Consider the following 21,134-nt stretch of genomic DNA (forward strand, 5'->3'; position numbering starts at 1 on the left):
TGTTAACTGAAAGGTTGGTGGTTCAAGCCCACCCAGGGATGGCCTTGCCTTTTTTGTTCAACAGTTGTCCGAAGAGAACCCCAGATAGCCATGTAGATTCATCTCTCTCTAGTGCAGAGTGGTGCAGTGGAAGTATGCTGGGCCCATAACCCAGAGGTTGATGGATTGAAACCATCCTCTGCTAGGCATGATTTCATTTTTGCACCTCGCTTTATCGCATGGGCAAAACGGTTTCCATAACCCTGTAAGAGAAAGTGTAATAAGGGCCCTGCCGTAACATAGATATTAAGGTAGCTAAGACTACTCCTGGGCCTTTCTTGTAGTTGAATAGATGAGTGAAATGGCTGGCTTCAGCATGTAATGTTAGTTGACCTGGGTTTGATTCCTGGCCAATGGTGGTATAGCGGTGAGGAGAGCTGCCTTCTAAGCAGTGGACCTGGGTTCAATTCCTGGCCAGGCCAATGTATGTGAGCGTGCTTTTGACAGCCTACAAATCCCTGGAAGACAAGATCCTCCGGGGAAGGTGGGTAAGAGGATAGAAGGTGTTTTTAAAGGTTAGAAATGTTTTTAAAGCATTTTAAAAGGCACTTCCGGTTTCTCTATTCGGATATCCGAATAGGTTGGATATCCGCGGGTAATGCGTTCGGATAGCCGCGTTCATGCGGATATCTAAAAGTTCGGATTCGGATATCCGAACCGGATATCTGAATATCCGGATCAATTAGGATTTTAAAAAGTACTACCCGAGCATCCCTGGCCAGCATACTTGCGGTGCGGTTCGGAGGGTGTTTGTAAGTTCATAGAGGGCAAAGTCTAAGGTGCCAGGACATCTGTGCCTATAGGCTTCTGTGATGTAAATCCGGGCCTGCCCAGAGTAAAATGTACTATTACTTTTTTCCTGTTTTCCTCTCACTTACAGCAGGTAGTGAAAATTTGACAGATCTGTCAGATTTTTATTTAGTCCATCTCCTCATGCAGTATTCACAGTTACTCCTATAGTTACAAAAGCACTTACTGAATGGCAGTTATTCAATCCAATTGCCAAAATAGTGTGCAAACCAGTAGGGAGGCTGGCTGGAATTTTGTATAGATCATTTCCAGGAAATGCCTTTGCAAAAAAATGAAGGAAATACTGTGACTTCCCCATGAAGATATTGACTACTCCAAAACATGTCATACCTGTCAGCTTTTTACTGCCTACTGTAATTGACAGCAAAATAGCCAAAAAGTAATTTATAGTACAAATCTACTCTGGGAGAAATGTAAATTTTATATGCATTTTAAATTTTACACCTGGAGCCAATCAGCTGCTGTTTTTGGATAGAGATGAAGCCGCTTTCATTGTATGGTGAAACGATCTCACCTGCGTCACACCCTGAGTTATATCACTTTAATGCAGCCACACCTCCCCTCTAATCATCAGTAAGGGGGAAGGGGGGAATGGTGCAAGTGCTGCACTCCCTTCTCTGATGTTACCAAAAAAGTCAAGCCATGGCAGGGATGCAGCAACCCACCTCTAGCATCAGTAGAGACATGTGGAAGACCCAATATTGGTTGGAGTAAATGGAAAAGGGGGTAGGGAAGCATGAGCAAGGAAGATTTGGGAGGAAGGGTCAATCTGTATGGTAGTTGGGAGCAGGAAGCAAGGGCTATTAAAAAAAAAAATAATACAATCTGGAGACTGGTTTAAAGAGAACCTGTAACAAAAAAAACGTCCCCTGGGGGTACTCACCTCGGTAAGGGGAAGCCACAGGATCCCAATTAAGCTTCCCCCTCCCCTGTAGCTGCAGGCAATCCAGCCCTGGCTCCCTGGTGTCCCACAATCCGGGCTCAACATGGCTAATATATTTACCTTCCCTGGCTCCAGCGCAGTATCGGCTCTCAGCACGGAGATAGGCGGAAATAGCCGATCTCCGCCGGGTCTGCTCTACTACGCAGGCACAGGAGACTTGCACCTGCGCAGTAGAGCGGCCTGACAACGATCAGCTATTTCTGCCCATCTCCGAGGCGGAGAGCCGAAACTGCGCCTGCGCTGGAGTCGGGAAGGTAAATATTTACATCCCCGCTGTTCCGGGAGATTTTGCACCGCCGTGGGACACAGGAGGATGGGGGAAGCCTCCATAGGATCCAGAGGCTTCCCCCACCCGAGGCGAGTACCCCCCACGGGAACTTTTTCTCATTACAGGCTTCTTCAAGCCCCTGCACTCTATCAGATGCCCCAGAGTACTCACGATCCCCTCTAGTGTGCTACTGTCCACCTCCAAAGGATCGGCAACTGCCCATGCGCGGTGCCGGCCGAGCACCTCCTCAATCACGCTCCCGTAGCCAGGAGTGTTCTGTGCATGTGCAGTTTAATTCTTTATGAACTGCTCATGCGCAGAAGACTGGGTTCCCATGGCTAGCAGATCTTTAAGAGGCGACAGCTGCACACTGAAGGGGATGGGGAGGACTTAGAGGGAGGGACCTGATATAGACTATGGGGTCTGGAAGAAGCCCCAGATAAACACAATTCCACTTCTCTCCCCTGCCTAGAGTATCTTTTAAAGTAAATCTGTAAGAAAAATTAAACCCCTCTGGGCAATACTTACCTTGGGAGGGGGGGGGGGGGAGCCTCTGGATCCTAATAAGGCTTCCCCCATCCCGGTGATACAGCGCTGGAAGGCCCTGAACGTCAGTGAAGTAAATATTTATCAACAGCGATCCAGCGCAGGGGCAGTAGCGGCTCTCCGCTTGGGCTCTGGTGGAAATAGGTAAGCCCAAAAGGGTCCGCTCTACTGCGCAGACGACTCGCATCTGCACAGTACAACAGACCCGATCGGACTCGGCTATTTCAGCCTGAGCCAGAGCTGCTATTGAGCCTGCCCTGGAGCCGGGAAAGGTAAACATTGCAGGCTCTACTGCAACTGCACTACAGCTGTTTCAGGGGCTTCCAGCACTGGAGCACTGGGATGGAGGAGGACGGGGTGAAGCCTCATTAGGACCCAGAGGCTTACCCCCTCCCAAGGTAAGTATTCCCCCAGAGGGTTTTTTTTTTGTTGCAGTTTAACTTTAAAGACTCATACCAAGCCAAGATTTAGAAGGTACTTGTGGTCATCTCTGCATGTAGTACCATATTTCTACCAGCAAGTGGCATGCGCGTCACAGCCACCCTCCAACATTTTTCATTGATGGTAAAGATAAACAGGAGACTATGCTACTAGGGCTCTCTGCCACTGCAAACATGCTGCAAAGCGATCTCAAATCCCCCCCCCCCCCCCCACCAGCATGCAATTTCCCACTTGTTTACAGCACTATTTCTTATTGGTCCGGGCTCATGTTGTGATTTTCCATTGATCTGAAGTGGAAAGAAGTTTAGTAGGAAAAACTGTGTAGCAATTCATTTGCTACACGATTTTCTAGCTTTCCCATTAACTTTAACCCAAACGCAGGAAAAATACAGCTTGCAGTTCATTTGGCTTTGGGTAAAAAAGAAATCGCAGCAGTGGGAACAGGGAAATGCTTTTACATTGATAATTATGGTGCCTTGCGATCTGCAAAACGCTAACTAATTGTGTATGATCTGATATTCATATGGACATGTGGCCAGTGGAAAAGGGCACTCACACAATTTTTGACGCAGCTTTTCCAGAAGTATTCCCTTTGGAAAAGTCAGTCATGTGACCAAGAGACGTGTGCACAAATTATAAATCTGCTAGCAGAGTGGGAGTTTCTCTTTCTGCACAGAGGCATCATCTGACCACGCCCACCTCCCCCCACGTTTCCTTTCTGTGGAACACAGAAGGGTGGACTCTATGCTCAAAGGAAAATACCGTCAGGTGCTCCCTCCATGCCTTCCCAGTGGAAACGATGGTATGGGGGAGGAGTTTGGACAGATCACACGACTGCTATTCAAGAATACTTCCTGTCACGTAAGTCTTTGTCTTAAAGGGACACTGTAGAAGGGGCGCGGGGGGGGGGGGGGGGGGGGGGGGTCGGGGGAAAATGAGTTGAACTTACCCGGGGCTTCTAACGGTCCCCCGCAGACATCCTGTGCCCGCGCAGCCACTCACCGATGCTCCGGCCCCGCCTCCGGTTCACTTCTGGAATTTCAGACTTTAAAGTCTGAAAACCACAGCGCCTGCGTTGCCGTGTCCTCAATCCCGCTGATGCCACCAGGAGCGTACTGTGCAGACACAGACAATACTGGACTTGTGCTATACACTCCTGGTGACATCAGCGGGAATGAGGACACGGCAATACTTAATCAGCAATAACTTTATACCTACTTATGACACAAATAAAATATATATATTGTTTTTTTTTCAAGACAAACTTGGCTTTCATTGTATGGCATTTTTTTCCTCGAACAACTTTGTTTTCCATGCATTTTAATAAGAAAAAAACACATTATTTCTCAGCTTTACCAATTCCAGTTTAAATAATAAAAAGCATTACTGTAGGAAAAAAAAATTTGTTTGGCTATTCTTACCGTTTATCACAAAACTTAAATTATGTCCCTGTCACAATTTATAGTGGAGATACTTGATTCTGAAATAATGCTACAGTGTATTTTTCACTATGAACTAAGAAAATAAAAGTATTTTTAATGGTAAAATCAATCTCATTAGCCCAGGGAACTTATTTTCACTTTCACCAATTAGTGCTGCATCAGATAGTGCCTAAAGTGTGCACGGGACGTATATCTACGTCCTTGTGGCTTAGATGAAGTCACATAGGTCGTAGATATACTGTAAACTGATAAAATGGTTAAAAACAAAAAGTCTGAACCAGGGCCTTCTTAAGGGGCCCATACACTGGTTGATTTAAGCCATCGATCGATCAGAAATCGATTCTATCAAATTCCCCATTAGATCGGTTTGCCGCTGATTTCGATCAATTTGATCTGACAGAACAGAAAATCTAGCTCGATCTGCTGCTGGAAGCAGATCGATGGCCCATAAGGGGCCCATACAATGGTTGATTTCAGCCAGTAATCGATCGATCGATTCTACAGAATCGATCAGAAATCGACTCTCAAATTCCCAGATCGATCGATTTGCGGCCAACTTTGATCGATTTGATCTGACAGGATGGAAATTCCAGGTCGATCTGCTGCTGGCAGCAAATCGATGGCCCATAGAGTTGCATTGGATGTAATGGTCCAATAATGCATTTAGATAGATTTCCAATAGATTTCCGAAATCTGTTCCTAGTGTGTGGCACACTTCAGATTCCTGTCAGATTCGACTTGACAGGCATCGGCCAGAAATCTATCTGATGGTCAAATCGGCTACAAATCTATAAGTGTATGGCCACCTTTACTTGTGACTGACAACCACAATAGAGCATCAATCAGCAGGGAGCTGCAGAACAATTACCTTCCCTTCCCCCCTCCCGCATGCCCATGTGACTAAAGGGGGCGTGTTTCAGACTGAATAATAACAGTGGAAGTAGGGGGAGAAGGAGAGGAGCTCTGCGAATTTATGAAGCAAATATTTTTCCTTTTTCATTCTGCCAAAAAAAAAACAAAAACAAAAAAAACATACGAGGTACATATGTATTTTTTTTTTTTGCTTTTACAAAACTTTTTTACGCATAATTACTTTTTATAATAACTCTGTACTAAATGCAAAAAATACTGCGAAATCCCCTTTGGTGTCCGGATCCACAGGCTATGCATTGTGCGGTAAAGAAAACCCGATTTCCTGCTTACCTGAGATGTATAGTAACACAGCTGGAACAAATCAAAAGGAGGAATGAATGGGAATTTGTACGGCCCGTTGAAAGCGGAGTCATCGGCGACAGCTACGCTGCTCGAGATAAGCATGGAAGAGTCAATGGAAGTCACACAGGGATGTACCAGGATATCCTGAAGGGGGGAGCCATTAGCGGGAAGATTCAAGCTGACTATTACATTTGGGCTGATTGTCTCCAAATTACACTTTTGGAAAGAAAGAAAAGAGGGGGGGGGGGGGGAAAAAACAGAAAAATGGTGCAGTTAATTAGATCTGTCTTAAATGCTCGGAGCAAGGCTTTTAATCTGCACGTCCACTCGCTCAGCGCAAGCCAGCCACCGCCGCCCCGCTGGGCTTGTGCATTAAATCAATCAAACGTACCTTTTGCATAATGAAAAATAATAATAATGATTTACATAGGTCCGTGCGTGCTAATAAGTCCTTGAGCCACTTTACGTCGGCTGCAATCAAAGAGTCATTATTTTAGGTGGCGCTGGATAAGTTGGACCCTTCGGAGCTAATGTCGCTCGCACAAAGATAAACAAAGGAGAAAACGGCAGGAGAAGAGCTGAAAGGAGACCGGCTCCTGCCGCCACCTGCATGAACATCTGCCTACCCTTCACCGGCGCTGCCATTGACTGCCCACCGCAACACTCCTCTCAAGGCCGCTATTAGACTTAAGAGCGGTCGCTGTAAACAGGTTGTGGGTGAGCGGCGTTCCTGGCAGCACTGCCGAACTGGCTTCAAAGCTTTATAGCCGTTCTATCCATGATATATATATTTCTGCACACAGGCCAAACAGAATTTGGGTACTGCTGCACAGTAAAATCTCACTCTGGCTAAAAAATTGCTATGAACCTGTCTTCTTTCCATTTTTTTAAAGCAGACCTAAACTTTTGCACATGACAGGAGGAAAACAGAGAAATCCACCCTGTATGTATTTAGAGAGTTTAGCCTGTCTAATCCCCCCTGATGTGTTTAACCACTTCCGGATACCGGGTGGTTTGGCTGATCTGTGCTGCAGGGGCTCTTCAGCCCGCAGCACAGATCAGAAATCAGGCAGGGCGATCAGACCTCCCCCCTTTTTTCCCCACTAGGGGGATGTCCTGCTGGGGGGGTCTGATCGCCGCCGCGCTGCTGTGCCTAGCGGGGGGGGGGGGGGGGGGCTCCTCAAAGCCCCCCTCCGCAGCACTAGTCCTCCCTCTGCCTCCTCCTTCCCTCCCTCTCCCGTCCCCTGTGTGCGGCGCAGGACGGAAAGCCGTCCTGCGCCGGATAGGATAGGCTTCAGCCTATCAGGTGCCGGCGGTCCCCGGCCAATCAGAGGCCGGGGATCGCCGATCTCTGCCACGGCGCTGCTGCGCAGCAGCGCCGTTTACATGTAAACACCGGGGAAGATCTTCCCCGTGTGTTTACATTTACCCTGCCAGCTGCGATCGGCGGCTCGCAGGGTGCTCACGGAGACACCCTCCGTGAACTGACATGGAACGGCCGCTCATACGAGCGGCCGTTTCCATGGAAACCACTTCAGGATTCAGGGGCGTAGTTAAGCGTACGCAGAATCCTGAAGTGGTTAATCACAAATTGTATTTATTTTGATCTCTCCCCTGTGTCACATGACTGCCATGGCAGAGATGGCAGATAAGCTCATGTGAAAGCACAGGATTTATTGCAGGATTTGTATCAGCTGTAACAACGACATTTTTCTTTAAAGGTTATTATGCTGTTGCTTATCTTTTAGAAAGTGGAAGGACATTCTGATTTCAGGTCCGCTTTAAAAGGAACCTGAAGTGAGACGGATATGGAGGCCTTACTTTTGAGGGCATAAAGAGATTATTTGCTTATTTGGGAGTGATGCCTCATGGGAAAATGGATGCAAAACAGGACAGGAAATGTACAGATTTATGTGTGAACCAAACCTAAATCAATTGTTGTCAGTTATAGCAGAACGGACAACTGATGTGCAAAGTAATATCTATGCTTCCCTATCGCTCAGGTCATATTATATGTGTTTTAAAACACCACTACAGTGAAAAAAGAAAACAGTTAAAATGTGACAGAACCGTCAGGTTTAGGACTAGTCCATATCCTCATGGGGGATTCTCTGGGGTTTTTTTTTAGTTTTTAACAGCATTTAAGCTTTTTCACAACACACTTCTATGGAAAATTAACACAATCTTTTTTTTTATTATTTTCACACATTTTTTTTTTTTTACAGTATACGCTGAAAAACTGATGCGTTTTCATAAAAAGCAATGCTAAATATAATTTGCCTTCTAAAAACAAAAAGGCATTTTGCAATAATTATACTCCGCGTACAGTGTGACAGAGGCCAAAGGGAAACATGGACATTACCTTGCACGTCAGTTGTCATTTCAGTTACAACTGAAAGCAATGGATACAGTGTAAAAGGAGCCTAAGGGGCTAAAAGACCCAAAGCCCTCTTACTAAAAAGCAACTCAGAGCATGATTTTCCCTTCCTCAAACAGAAGGCATTTGCGATAATTAAGCTATAGGCTCACTATACACCAGTGGTTCTGGATGTGTGCCTGGATTTGGAGAGATGCATCACGGGAAACCACAGATGCTCACTTAGGACCCGATTCCGCTAAGGATGAATTTACAATGTGATTTTTTTTTTGCATTAAAAATGAAGCCAATGAATAAAAGAAGTTGGTGGAGTCGTTTCCATTAAATGCGCATTTTTGCATGCGGTATGGAGCAGAATAAATATCAATTGCACGCTGCAGATTTCTGCACCATGCATCCGTTTCTCACGTAATGATTGTTAGACGTGTACGAAAATTTGCATTGAAATTCGCTTAAAGGGACAATTAAGCCAGGAAGAAAAAATCTGGGGCGGAGACTGTTAGACAGCATGATCGCCATCTATTTACATGTACAGCGCTGCGATCGGCAGCAGTGCTGTACTGGGGACAGCCGTGTGACACGGCTGTCCCCTCCTGAGGCTGGGGAGTGATCAGCTGTCATAGGCTGAAGCTAATGACAGCTGATCACCCTGATTGGCTGGCGGGGGAGGGAGGGAGCAGGGGAAAATAAATAAAAAGCAAAATTTATTAAAAAAATAAATATTTATAAAAATAAAATAAACAACTGTGGAGTGATCAGACCGAACCAACAGAGAGCTCTGTTGGTGGGGGGAAATTACTTGTGTGCTGTGTTGTGCGGCCCTGCAGCTTGGCCTTATAGCTGCAGTGGCCAATTTAGCAATCATTAGCCTGGTCTTTAGGGGGGTTTAACACTGCAGTCCTCAAGTGGTTAAATAGACTCCCATTAGCTTTAAAGCGGACCAGTACTTCTTTCTGCTCTAAAAGAACAGCATAATAACCTTTACAGAAAAAAACATTTCCTTGTTACAGCTTATAGAGCCTCCTTCAGAGATGCTGCAGTGTGGTTACTTCCTGGTTTGCTGGAAGCACCGAAAGAGCTAAACTCCTGTGTTTACATATTAGCTCTCATCTTGGCAGACAGTTGTGAGTTTAAATTACACTATCTCATTTCTTCCTGAATTAGACAGGCTATTCTCTATAAACACATGGCTGGATAGTGGCTGGATAGTGTACTGGCTAAGGGCTCTGCCTTTGACATGGGAGACCAGGGTTCAAATCCTGGCTAGGGTCAGTACCTATTCAGTAAGGAGTTCAAGGCAAAACTCCCTAACACTGCAGGGTGGCCTCTTGAGTGCACCCTTAGTGGCTGCAGCTCTTGAGCGCTTTGAGTCCGACAGGAGAAAAGCACTATGCAAATGTTCAGATTATTATTACATACAGGGTGGATTTTTCTGTGTTCTTTTTCTCTCCTGTGCAAGTTCAGGTCTGTTTTAAAGCTAAATGATTGGAAATGCCTTCTAATTGAAGAAGGTAAAATGATATACAACTAAATGTGAACAAGTCCTTATGTCCGTACAATAATCTAAGGCCAGTGTAGGGAACCAAACTAACTTATTATGCTTATGTATGCATGTTTCTGAGGAGGTTACCAGCCAGAGAATTCAAAGGCAGATGGGAGGAGAGGGGACTGAATTTGCCACATTACACACAGGCAAGCTGATAGCATCTCCAGCCCTCAGCCTGTGACAAACTGAACATGGCTGCTCTCTTTGTATCACAGGAATAAATAATCATAAACTAATAAAGCTGTTTGCAGCTAGATTTGCTGTGCAAACTATCTAAACTTTAGATAAGATATTTAGACAAGTTACTTGTTATAGTTAGATTTTCATCTCGGACCTGCTTTAAAAAGGAAAAAAACTACATATGTCAATGCCAGACTAAACATGTAGGCTTTCAAACTAGATTTAAAGGACAACTGAACCAAGAGTTATAAGCGTGGGGGGGGGGGGGGAGCCTACAAAAGCCAATCAAAATTCACCTATTGATTTTCATGGGGAATATTTAATTGCACTGTTAATGGCCTCAAACCTGGCACAGTTGGTCATTGGGTGACTGGTTCAAATTCAGAAAAGGGGGTGGAGCCACAAACAGCCAATCAGATTGGTTTAAATTTTAATGCTAATTATTGATGCCAAAGACTGCAAAGCTCACAAACTTGGTCATTGAGTAATTGTGTGTTAGGGTTAGAAAAAGTGGGCGGAGCCAACACCAGCCAAATACATACCCAGGCCATCAGCTAATATACAGGGTTGCTCTCATAAGCAATTCAAATGAGGCTTAATTGGCGCAGGTGTGATTTACCCATAATTCTGCCATCCGCCCTGTGTTCCAAACAGCTTGCACGCGTCCTATTGGTTGCGTTGTAAGCCTCACCACGGCGCACTTCCTACTTCAAGCCGGAGGGAGGAAGTGCGCCGGTGTGAGGCTTGCAATGCGACCAATAGGACGCGTGCAAGCTGTTTGAAAAGCAGAGCGGACAGCGGAATTATGGGTAAATAACCCCTTGTATCCCGCCACACACCTGCGCCAATTAAGCCTCATTTGGATCACGAGTAATCACTCGTATATTAGCAACGTGTGTGTATGGTGTGGGTGTGTGTGTGTGTGTGTGTGTGTATATATACCTGTATATTAACTATATTAACCTTTTAGCCTATCACATTGTTAGTGGGTGTGCTCATAGATAATGGCAGCTGGTGCTGTCTGCTTTTTTTCGTTGTCTGACGGCAGTAAAGATGATGACCTGCAGGCTTACAGTGGCTCAGACAACATGAACTGAACTAATCACATGGTGAGTATCATATCTATTTTTTTTTTATTCTCACTATGCAATGTACGGATTTTTTTTTATCTGCCTTTCGGTAAAGTTCCTCTTTAAGTTAGTGAGGTTGCTTTTGGGTGTAGACACTCACCTTGCAAGTGACCGTCCCGTACACCTGCCATATGTCACTGTCATCCCTTTTGTCATACTGGTTGGAGGCCACTTTCTCCGCAATGTAAACTTCGATCTGAGGTTTCCCCTTCTGTTTGCTGGTCCTCCATGCAGGGGCTTTATGAGCCTGGCTTGCAGAGATACTGCTCAGATTATCAGGCAGAGCCACCATATTTGTGTCGACAGGAGAGCCCAGCGGACAGGCCTGAGTCACCAGGAGCGGAAGTTGAGAGAGCTTCGCTGACACGTCTGCCTCTGTCGAGTGTCTTACGTTAATGAACTGCATGATGCCGGACAACAGGGAAAAGGCTTCGGAGATACTATTGATGCTGATGAGCGGTGGGGCTGGCGTCAGCGATTGCTCCACCAGAGGGAGGCACACGTAGATGAAGTCCCCACTGGGAATGGCAAGAACCGGCCAAAGCTTCCCATCAGGAACAGTCAGCGAGTGCACATTTGTTTTATTAATCCTGGAGCAATCGTCCCTGTACTCCACAAAGTTCTGATTATTGTCCGACAAGCCCAGCTCATGGAGCAAGGCCTTCAGAAGCTCTTCATCCTCAGGAATGCCTGCGTAGCTGGACTTGTTGTATGCCTTGGCTCTTTTCTCAACCGTAGGGTAGCGCCTACAAGACAAGAAAATTGATGTCAATTTAAAAAGTGTACCTGAGAGGGGGGTGGGCGGAAAATTGATACATACATACCGTCCTCCTGGGCTGCCTCGATCGGCCGCTAGGGTCCTCTGAAGTCGGCACATGCGCAGTTCGGCTGCGCGGTCGCTGCCATCGCGCTCCCCTTTGGCAGGAGCATTCTGCACCTGCACAGTAATACTGCGTAGGTGCATTACTGGGGGGGCGTGCCCGGGGCCGAGCTGCGATTACGCAGTACGCCCCAACCGAAGAAACTTCAGAGGACCCTAGCGGCAGATCGTGGCAGCCCGGGAGGACAGCGAGGGAACCAAATGTCTGAAGGGGGCTATAGGAAGCCCCAGGTATGTATGAATTTTCCCTCCATCACCGTCTCAGATTCCCTTTAAAGGACAAGACAAACCTGTAAAACTTCAAATATACAAAGGAAAGCATACAGTGGTGTGAAAAACTATTTGCCCCCTTCCTGATTTCTTATTCTTTTGCATGTTTGTCACACTTAAATGTTTCTGCTCATCAAAAACCGTTAACTATTAGCCAAAGATAACATAACTGAACACAAAATGCAGTTTTAAATGATGTTTTTTATTATTTAGTGAGAAAAAAAAAACTCCAAATCTACATGGCCCTGTGTGAAAAAGCGATTGCCCCCCTTGTTAAAAAATAACTTAACTGTGGTTTATCACACCTGAGTTCAATTTCTGTAGTCACCCCCAGGCCTGATTACTGCCACACCTGTTTCAATCAAGAAATCACTTAAATAGGAGCTATCTGACACAGAGAAGTAGACCAAAAGCACCTCAAAAGCTAGACATCATGCCAAGATCCAAAGAAATTCAGGAACAAATGAGAACAAAGTACTGTAATTGAGATCTATCAGTCTGGTAAAGGTTATAAAGCCATTTCTAAAGCTTTGGGACTCCAGCGAACCACAGTGAGAGCCATTATCCACAAATGGCAAAAACATGGAACAGTGATGAACCTTCCCAGGAGTGGCTGGCCGACCAAAATTACCCCAAGAGCGCAGAGAAAACTCATCCGAGAGGCCACAAAAGACCCCAGGACAACATCTAAAGAACTGCAGGCCTCACTTGCCTCAATTAAGGTCAGTGTTCACGACTCCACCATAAGAAAGAGACTGGGCAAAAACGGTCTGCATGGCAGATATCCAAGGCGCAAACCACTTTTAAGCAAAAAGAACATTAAGGCTCGTCTCAATTTTGCTAAAAAAAACATCTCAATGATCGGCAAGACTTTTGGGAAAATACCTTGTGGACCGACGAGACAAAAGTTGAACTTTTTGGAATGTGTGTGTCCCGTTACATCTGGCGTAGAAGTAACACAGCATTTCAGCAAAAGAACATCATACCAAGAGTAAAATATGGTGGTGGTAGTGTGATGGTCTGGGGTTGTTTTGCTGCTTCAGGACCTGGAAGGCTTGCTGTGATAACTGGAACCATGAATTCTACTGTCTACCAAAAAATCCTGAAGGAGAATGTCCGGCCATCTGTTTGTCAACTCAAGCTGAAGCGATCTTGGGTGCTGCAGCAGGACAATGACCCAAAACACAGCAGCAAATCCACCTCTGAATGGCTGAAGAAAAACAAAATGAAGACTTTGGAGTGGCCTAGTCAAAGTCCTGACCTGAATCCTATTGAGATGTTGTGGCAGGACCTTAAAAAGGCGGTTCATGCTAGAAAACCCTCAAATAAAGCTGAATTACAACAATTCTGCAAAGATGAGTGGGCCAAAATTCCTCCAGAGCGCTGTAAAAGACTCGTTGCAAGTTATCGCAAACACTTGATTGCAGTTATTGCTGCTAAGGGTGGCCCAACCAGTTATTAGGTTCAGGGGGCAATTTCTTTTTCACACAGGGCCATGTAGGTTTTGAGGTTTTATTTCTCACTAAATAATAAAAACCATCATTTAAAACTGCATTTTGTGTTCAATTATGTTATCTTTGACTAATAGTTAACGGTTTTTAATGAGCAGAAACATTTAAGTGTGACAAACATGCAAAAGAATAAGAAATCAGGAAGGGGGCAAATAGTTTTTCACACCACTGTATAAGATAAACATTCATCCAACTCTCCTCCCCCTCCTCTGATACGGCCCCTCTCTGCCAATTTCTCCATTGTCTTCCTATTACCCAAAGGACCCAGTTTAAAGAGACATTGAAGCGAAAAAAAAATTATGATATTATGATTTGTATGTGTAGTACAGCTAAGAAATAAAACATTAAGATCAGATACATCAGTCTAATTGTTTCCAGTACAGGAAGAGTTAAGAAACTCCAGTTGTTATCTCTATGCAAACAAGCCATTAAAGCTGGCCATACACTGGCTCGATTTGCCGCCGTTTCGACAGCAGATTCGATCACTGGGATCGAATCTGCTGGCAATTGTTCGCGCTACACGCCGAATTTCGATCCATTTCGTCCGATCCCATCGATCGCTCCGTGCGGAAAATTACCGTCGATCGCCCGCGGGTAGGGAGCGCGTCGCTAGCGGCGTTCGAGTGCCCGATGACCGACGCAATAGAGCCGCAATACATTACCTGCTCCGCCGGCGCGACTGCCCCCTGTCACAGCTGCTCCGTCTCCGCTCTGGTCTCCGGCATGCTTCAGTTCCTCCTGCCCGGCAGGAAGTTTAAACAGTAGAGGGCGCTCTACTGTTTAAACTTCCTGACGGGCAGGAAGAAGTAAAGCATGCCGGACCTGGAGACCAGAGCGGAGACGGAGCAGCGGTGACCGGGGGCAGTCATGCCGGCGGAGCAGGTAATGTATGCGGGCATGCGGGCGGAGCGGCGGCAGCACCACCACCACAACAGATTGTGAACGGTTTCAGGCTGAAATCGGTTCACAATCTGTTTGCAGTAAAGGTAGCCATACGATCCATCTCTGATCAGATTCGATCAGAGAGGGATCTATCAGTTGGTCGAATCTGATGGCAAATCGACCAGTGTATGGCTACCTTAACTCTCCGACTAAGTTTAGTCGCGGAGAGGGCTGTTATCTGACTTTTATTATCTCAACTGTTTTCTTTTTCTCTGCTAGAGGAGGGGTCATTAGTTCACAGATTGCTCTGAAAGACTCATTTTGAATGCTGAATGTTGTGTAATCTGCACATATTATAGAATAATGCAATGTTAGAAAAAACACTATATACCTGAAAATAAAAGTATGAGAATATTTTCTTTGCTGCTAATCTTCTAGTAATTATTCATAGTACACAACCAATTCACTATATCATATATTTTTTTTCGCTTCAGTGTCTCTTTAAACTCCTCACCCCATCATACAAAGCTCTACATAAGTTATCACCTTACAGTTCCTTATCAATCTCCAGATAACATCCCACCAAGAACATTTTCTCCTCCCTGGAGACCCTCTTGTCATATAACTTAGTCACCTCCTCTCACTGCCGCATCCAGGATTTCTCACAAGCATCACCTCTCCTTTGGAAAACTCGCCCACAGCCAGTCAGTCATGCTGCAAGCCTGGAAACCTCCAAACATTCTCTCAAAACACACCAGTTCAGACAAGCCTATAATTTGCTATATTGGAGGATTACTGCCTCATCTGCTAATCCCTGGGTCTGCTTCCCTAATGACTCCAAACCACTACCTTCTAAATTGTAAACTCGTAAGGGCAGGAACCTTCTACTTATTTTGCTGTAATGAATCATATGAACAAGCACCAATATTGGTGATGTCTCAAACCACACATCATCACCCATCTATGTACTTGTATTGCTGGATGTCCTGATGGTACAGAGTTTAGAATGTCTCATGTATCTATGCTCCCCACTACTAGGGAAGACTAGGCGTCAATACGGAAGGCTAAAATCTATTGACCCTTCGAACTTTCGCATGCAAATGTTCAAACAATTGCATTCACAGATTCACTCATCCAGGCACAACTGTTATCCCTACAGCTAAGTTAAAAGCCGGGGTCTTAGTTCACAGAAGAATGCATTCTTATGCTTAGTCACCTATACTGCGCAGAAGTACCCAGGTAAACATAGGTGTCCTAACTCTGGCCCTGTAACATGCATAGCGCAGACATGCAACCACATTCATTGCATCAAACCTATCAATGGATTAGGAGCACACATCCTGACGTCCTCTCCTGGGACAGACAGTGCATCTTACCAATCGCACAAGGGAGCTAACGTTATGGGCTCTATTCATAAAATTTTACCGCAATTTTTCCGCTCAAAACAGCTGACTTTTCCGACCATTTAGCAAAGTGGGCATTCATAAAGGCTGTTTACGCAAGAAAAGTTACAATTCCCCAGCAGAGCGAAAAATTTCCGCCTTGTGCGGTGTTTTTCTAGATTTATCTAGAAAAAAGTAACTAAATGTCCATTCATAAAGATTAGAGGAAGCGGTAAGTGGACGGGAAATACCGCTTCCTCGGATGTAGCGAGAAGCCTACGGATTACATACAAGTGAATGGGACAGACCTCCCAGAGAGAGCAGCGCATGGAGGGACTCTGCCGGCTTAAGTGTTTCCGCATGCCTTCCGACAGCTTACCGCCAGCCTTCAGCGGGAGATCTCTGCTCTGCGATCGCAGCTGCCAACATTTTTATGAATGCCCACCCAGAAGTCTAAAATACCGATGCGGTATTTTCGCCAAAATTTTTTTATGAATAGAGCCCCATGTGTCCATGTGCACCATGTACATACACCAGCATAAGCTGTGTGCATGCTGACAAACACATACAGGGGAAGGAGGGAGTGCACTGAATTAGACCCTAGCCACAGGGGTCAGTAACAAGAACAAAATACATATATCCAGGCACATCGCCTCTAGTTAGGACATTAAAGAGGAACCGAACTCAGAATATGAAAACAGCATTGCAATCCATGTTAAAACATAGCAAAGAAATGAACAGCGCTACTTAAAAACATAGTTACATAGTTACATAGTTATTTTGGTTGAAAAAAGACATACGTCCATCGAGTTCAACCAGTATAAAGTACAACACCAGCCTGCACCCTCACATATCCCTGTTGATCCAGAGGAAGGCGAAAAAACCCTTACAAGGCATGGTCCAATTAGCCCCTAAAGGGAAAATTTCCTTCCCGACTCCAGATGGCAATCAGATAAAATCCCTGGATCAACATCATTAGGCATTACCTAGTAATTGTAGCCATGGATGTCTTTCAACGCAAGGAAAGCATCTAAGCCCCCTTTAAATGCAGGTATAGAGTTTGCCATAACGACTTCCTGTGGCAATGCATTCCACATCTTAATCACTCTTACTGTAAAGAACCCTTTCCTAAATAAATGGCTAAAACATTTTTCCTCCATGCGCAGATCATGTCCTCTAGTCCTTTGAGAAGGCCTAGGGACAAAAAGCTCATCCGCCAAGGTATTATATTGCCCTCTGATGTATTTATACATGTTAATTAGATCCCCTCTAAGGCGTCTTTTCTCTAGACTAAATAAACCCAGTTTATCTAACCTTTCTCGATAAGTGAGACCTTCCATCCCACGCATCAATTTTGTTGCTCGTCTCTGCACCTGCTCTAAAACTGAATGCTTACCTGCAAAAAAGTGCAGACCCCACTCATGGGATACAAATACACAATGAGCACACATACAACCTGTCTACCACTTGGAGGATGTTAGTTTCCACTAACAGCTTGCAATGCAATTTGTTAGGTACTCGTCCCTCCCACTGTCGAAGAAGTCTTTCCTCCATGGGAGGGGACCTAACACTAACTAAAACCTACCTATGCATATGCATAGCCTGGGCGATTTTACTGGTAGCGCGCCCAGGCTATGCATATGCATAGGTAGGTTTTAGTTAGTGTTAGGTCCCCTCCCATGGAGGAAAGACTTCTTCGACAGTGGGAGGGACGAGTACCTAACAAATTGCATTGCAAGCTGTTAGTGGAAACTAACATCCTCCAAGTGGTAGACAGGTTGTATGTGTGCTCATTGTGTATTTGTATCCCATGAGTGGGGTCTGCACTTTTTTGCAGGTAAGCATTCATCTGTTTTTAAGTAGCGCTGTTCATTTCTTTGCTATGTTTGATTTAATTCTGGTCAGCTGCTCCCACTTGTTAGTTTTTCTTTGGTGTATATGCAGAGCCTCTGTTTGGGTTCAAGGTGCGTTTGCAGTTCCTGGGGGGGCTCAGCGCATCTCTGAGCTGAGGCCATTCAGAGGCGGCCTGGTGATGCGCTGATCCCACTTTTTCTGCGCAATCCATGTTAAAAATTGTAGGCAAAAACAGTACACTATATGTACAAAAATATGTGAATGAACTATAATATACAATTATGTTGATAAGCCACACCCTCTGTAACTTACTCTGCCGCGGCAAGGCTCCCAGAGATCAGTGGGAGATTTTCTCCTGCTTATTCAAATCCCCTGCAGCTTTGTTTGTTGACACAGTGGGCTTAATTCACAAAAGAGTGCTAACTGTTAGCACGCCGTTTCCGCGTGAATTTTTGCATTGCGCGCAATCGTAAATTTTTGCGCAAAATGATAACGTTTTTGCGCGCAAACACGAATTTGTGCGCGAAAATGATTTCAATTTAGCGCGTAAATTCGCGTTTGCGCGCGAAAACGTTATTACGCGAGAAAATCCGCAATCGCGCGCGATGCGAAAATTCACGCGAAAACGGACATGCTAACAGTTAGCACTCTTTTGTGTATCAAGCCCAGTGAGTCATCAGGAGGCTCTGTGAAAAGAGAATCCTGACAGCCAGCTTAGGGACTGTAGAAACATAACTGTAAGGGGAAACACTGCGCTAGCTGATAAAAGTGCAATTAGAGGGCAGCATGATGCAGAGATATGCATGGAGGTTCCATGGGCAAAAATCTGTCTGGTCTCTCCCCATTGTTATAAATGACTGCATGTTTGGATAAGGTGTTAAACAAATTGAAAAGTTTTTGACAGTTCCTAGACTCCAGGAGGGCTGCTTTCTGACTTGTGTGAGAGACTGGCAGTGACAGGAATCTTATTACAGGCAAGTAGCCTGTCTGATGTGGGACTGCAATACAGATAAGATCTCTGCTCCATCTCAGGCTATTCTCAATTTCTCCCTATACCTCTTCTTTCTGGACTAGAGCATGCCAAAATCACAATTGCAATCGCTAGCAATTTGTGAGTGCGATTTTGTGAAGCGATTTTTGAATGAATCGCTCCAAAAAATGCTACATGCAGTGTGTTTGCGTTTTTTGAAAAAATCACTACGCTGCTGTGAGAAACCGTCATAGGGTAACATTAGCCAAGCGCTTTTCAAATCACTGTCGATTTGAAAAACGCTCAGAAGTACTCTTGGTTTAAAAACGGGCTCTAGGTCTGTTTTTCGCAGCGCGTGTCTGCCGCCCGCTTACCCGGCCACACGCGTCTGTTGCCCGCTCACACGGCCACCCGCTCACCCTCCGCACATCTGGCCGTCCACTCACACGATGCCCGCTCGGCTCCCTGGCCCCATCCTCCTGTGAGTGAGAGGCTGGGTCCGTGCTGCGCACATGCACAGTAGCAAAAAGCACGGACCCAGCTACACAGAGACAACTGTCCCTGCTGTACGCAGGGACAGTTGCCTATTATTATATAAGATTTATATAGCGCCATCTTTCGTAGTGCTGTACAGAGCATATTGTCTTGTCACTTAACTATCTTTTTCCTTCTCTTTCAGCTTTTCTCTCTCACCATTTCTCCCCTTCCCTGCATAAGGGCTCAGACACACTATAAGCGCTTTTCTGAGCGATTTTACCGCAATCGCGATTTTAATGCAAGTCAATGGGAGCCCTGATGGCTAAAAAGTGCTCATAAAAGCGCTTATAGTGCTTCACAGTGTAAAAAGGACTGAACAAGTTTTTCCCTGAAAAAACATGAATACATATATATGCTTCACTGTTAATGCTTCACTCTATATAAAACTAAACAAATATCCAATAAAAAATATAACAGTCCTTTTTACACTGTGAAGCGCCAAATCTCTATTAGTGTGTATGTGAACTGATAGCGAAAGGGGGAGATTGTGGGTTGCTTTTTGGCAAAAAAAAAAAAAAAGTTTTTCCTGAAATTAACAAGAGTGAAGTAATAAAGGGGAGAGCTGCATGACTACAGGACATGATATGGGATCTGGCACAAAACGAATGGGGAGAGCTACAGGATGACAAGCAGACGATCTCACACTGCAGGAGGCATAGTTAGAGAAAAAATAATACTTTATCAAGGCATGTGCCAGTACAGTGCAGGGCAACAGCAGAAGCCACATCTGTCAGTTTCCTGTAACAGGGCGACTGATGATGACCTCATGACACTGGGCTGCAAATCTCATTCTGTGGGCGTGAATGGGCTTGTCTAACTCCAATTGTAACACCGCCCACAGAATCAGACTCTGCACACCCCATGGAGTGAGAGCTGCAAAATGTAGGGATAGAGCTGCAAGATGGAGCCTGCCATTCTCTTTTATTCATAGTTGTATTGCACAAATATATCTACTTTTATATTGCCCTTCACAAGTGTTTTGTGTCTAATCATTCATTTCAAAGGGATGAGGAGGCTCAATTTAGTGACCTTTTTTTGGTTCAGTTCCTCTTTAAATAAGTTATTAAGGAAAGGGAGGTGCTGAAGGGGGTGTGGCTAGAAAACAGCAAAAATCTATTAACCCTTTGCACTCTCGCATGCAAATGTTCAAACAAATGCATTCACAGATTCACTCATGTTACAGGACCATAGTTAGGACACCTATGTTTACCTGGGTACTTCTGCGCAGTATAGGTGACTAAGCATAAGAATGCATTCATCTGTGAACTAAAACCCTGGGTTTTAACTTAGCTGTAGGGATAACAGTTGTGCCTGGATGAGTGAATCTGTGAATGCATTTGTTTGAACATTTGCATGCGAGAGTGCGAAGGGTTCATAGATTTTTGCTGTTTTCTAGCCACACCCCCTTCAGCACCTCCCTTTCCTTAATAACTTATTTAATACAGAAGGCAGGCCTCAACACGGATAGCCATAAGGAAGGATAGGTGTCAGTAAGGAAGGCTAGGCCAAGCCATCGATGAGGAAGGCTAGGCCAGGCCAAGCCAAGCCATCGATGAGGAAGGCTAGGCCAGGCCAGGCCAAGCCATCGATGAGGAAGGCTAGGCCAGGCCAAGCCATCGATGAGGAAGGCTAGGCCAGGCCAAGCCAAGCCATCGATGAGGAAGGCTAGGCCAGGCCAAGCCAAGCCATCGATGAGGAAGGCTAGGCCAGGCCAAGCCAAGCCATCGATGAGGAAGGCTAGGCCAGGCCAAGCCAAGCCATCGATGAGGAAGGCTAGGCCAGGCCAAGCCAAGCCATCGATGAGGAAGGCTAGGCCAGGCCAGGCCAAGCCATCGATGAGGAAGGCTAGGCCAGGCCAAGCCATCGATGAGGAAGGCTAGGCCAGGCCAAGCCATCGATGAGGAAGGCTAG

The 21,134-nt window shown here is 45.4% G+C and overlaps 1 protein-coding gene across 1 annotated transcript in view; it reads right to left on the minus strand.

Annotated features, from left to right (window-relative positions):
• AP5M1 (adaptor related protein complex 5 subunit mu 1) overlaps positions 1-21,134 on the minus strand; it is a 43,905-nt gene that overhangs the window by 17,033 nt on the left and 5,738 nt on the right. Inside the window, exons 3-4 of the mRNA XM_068254375.1 lie at positions 11,038-11,683; positions 5,693-5,920 (exon numbers count right to left, since the gene is read on the minus strand). Coding sequence (XP_068110476.1) covers positions 5,693-5,920; positions 11,038-11,683 — 874 coding nt within the window. The remainder of the gene's footprint in view (positions 1-5,692; positions 5,921-11,037; positions 11,684-21,134) is intronic.

This window comes from Hyperolius riggenbachi, chromosome 9, assembly GCF_040937935.1.
Source record: "Hyperolius riggenbachi isolate aHypRig1 chromosome 9, aHypRig1.pri, whole genome shotgun sequence".
NCBI lineage: Eukaryota > Metazoa > Chordata > Amphibia > Anura > Hyperoliidae > Hyperolius > Hyperolius riggenbachi.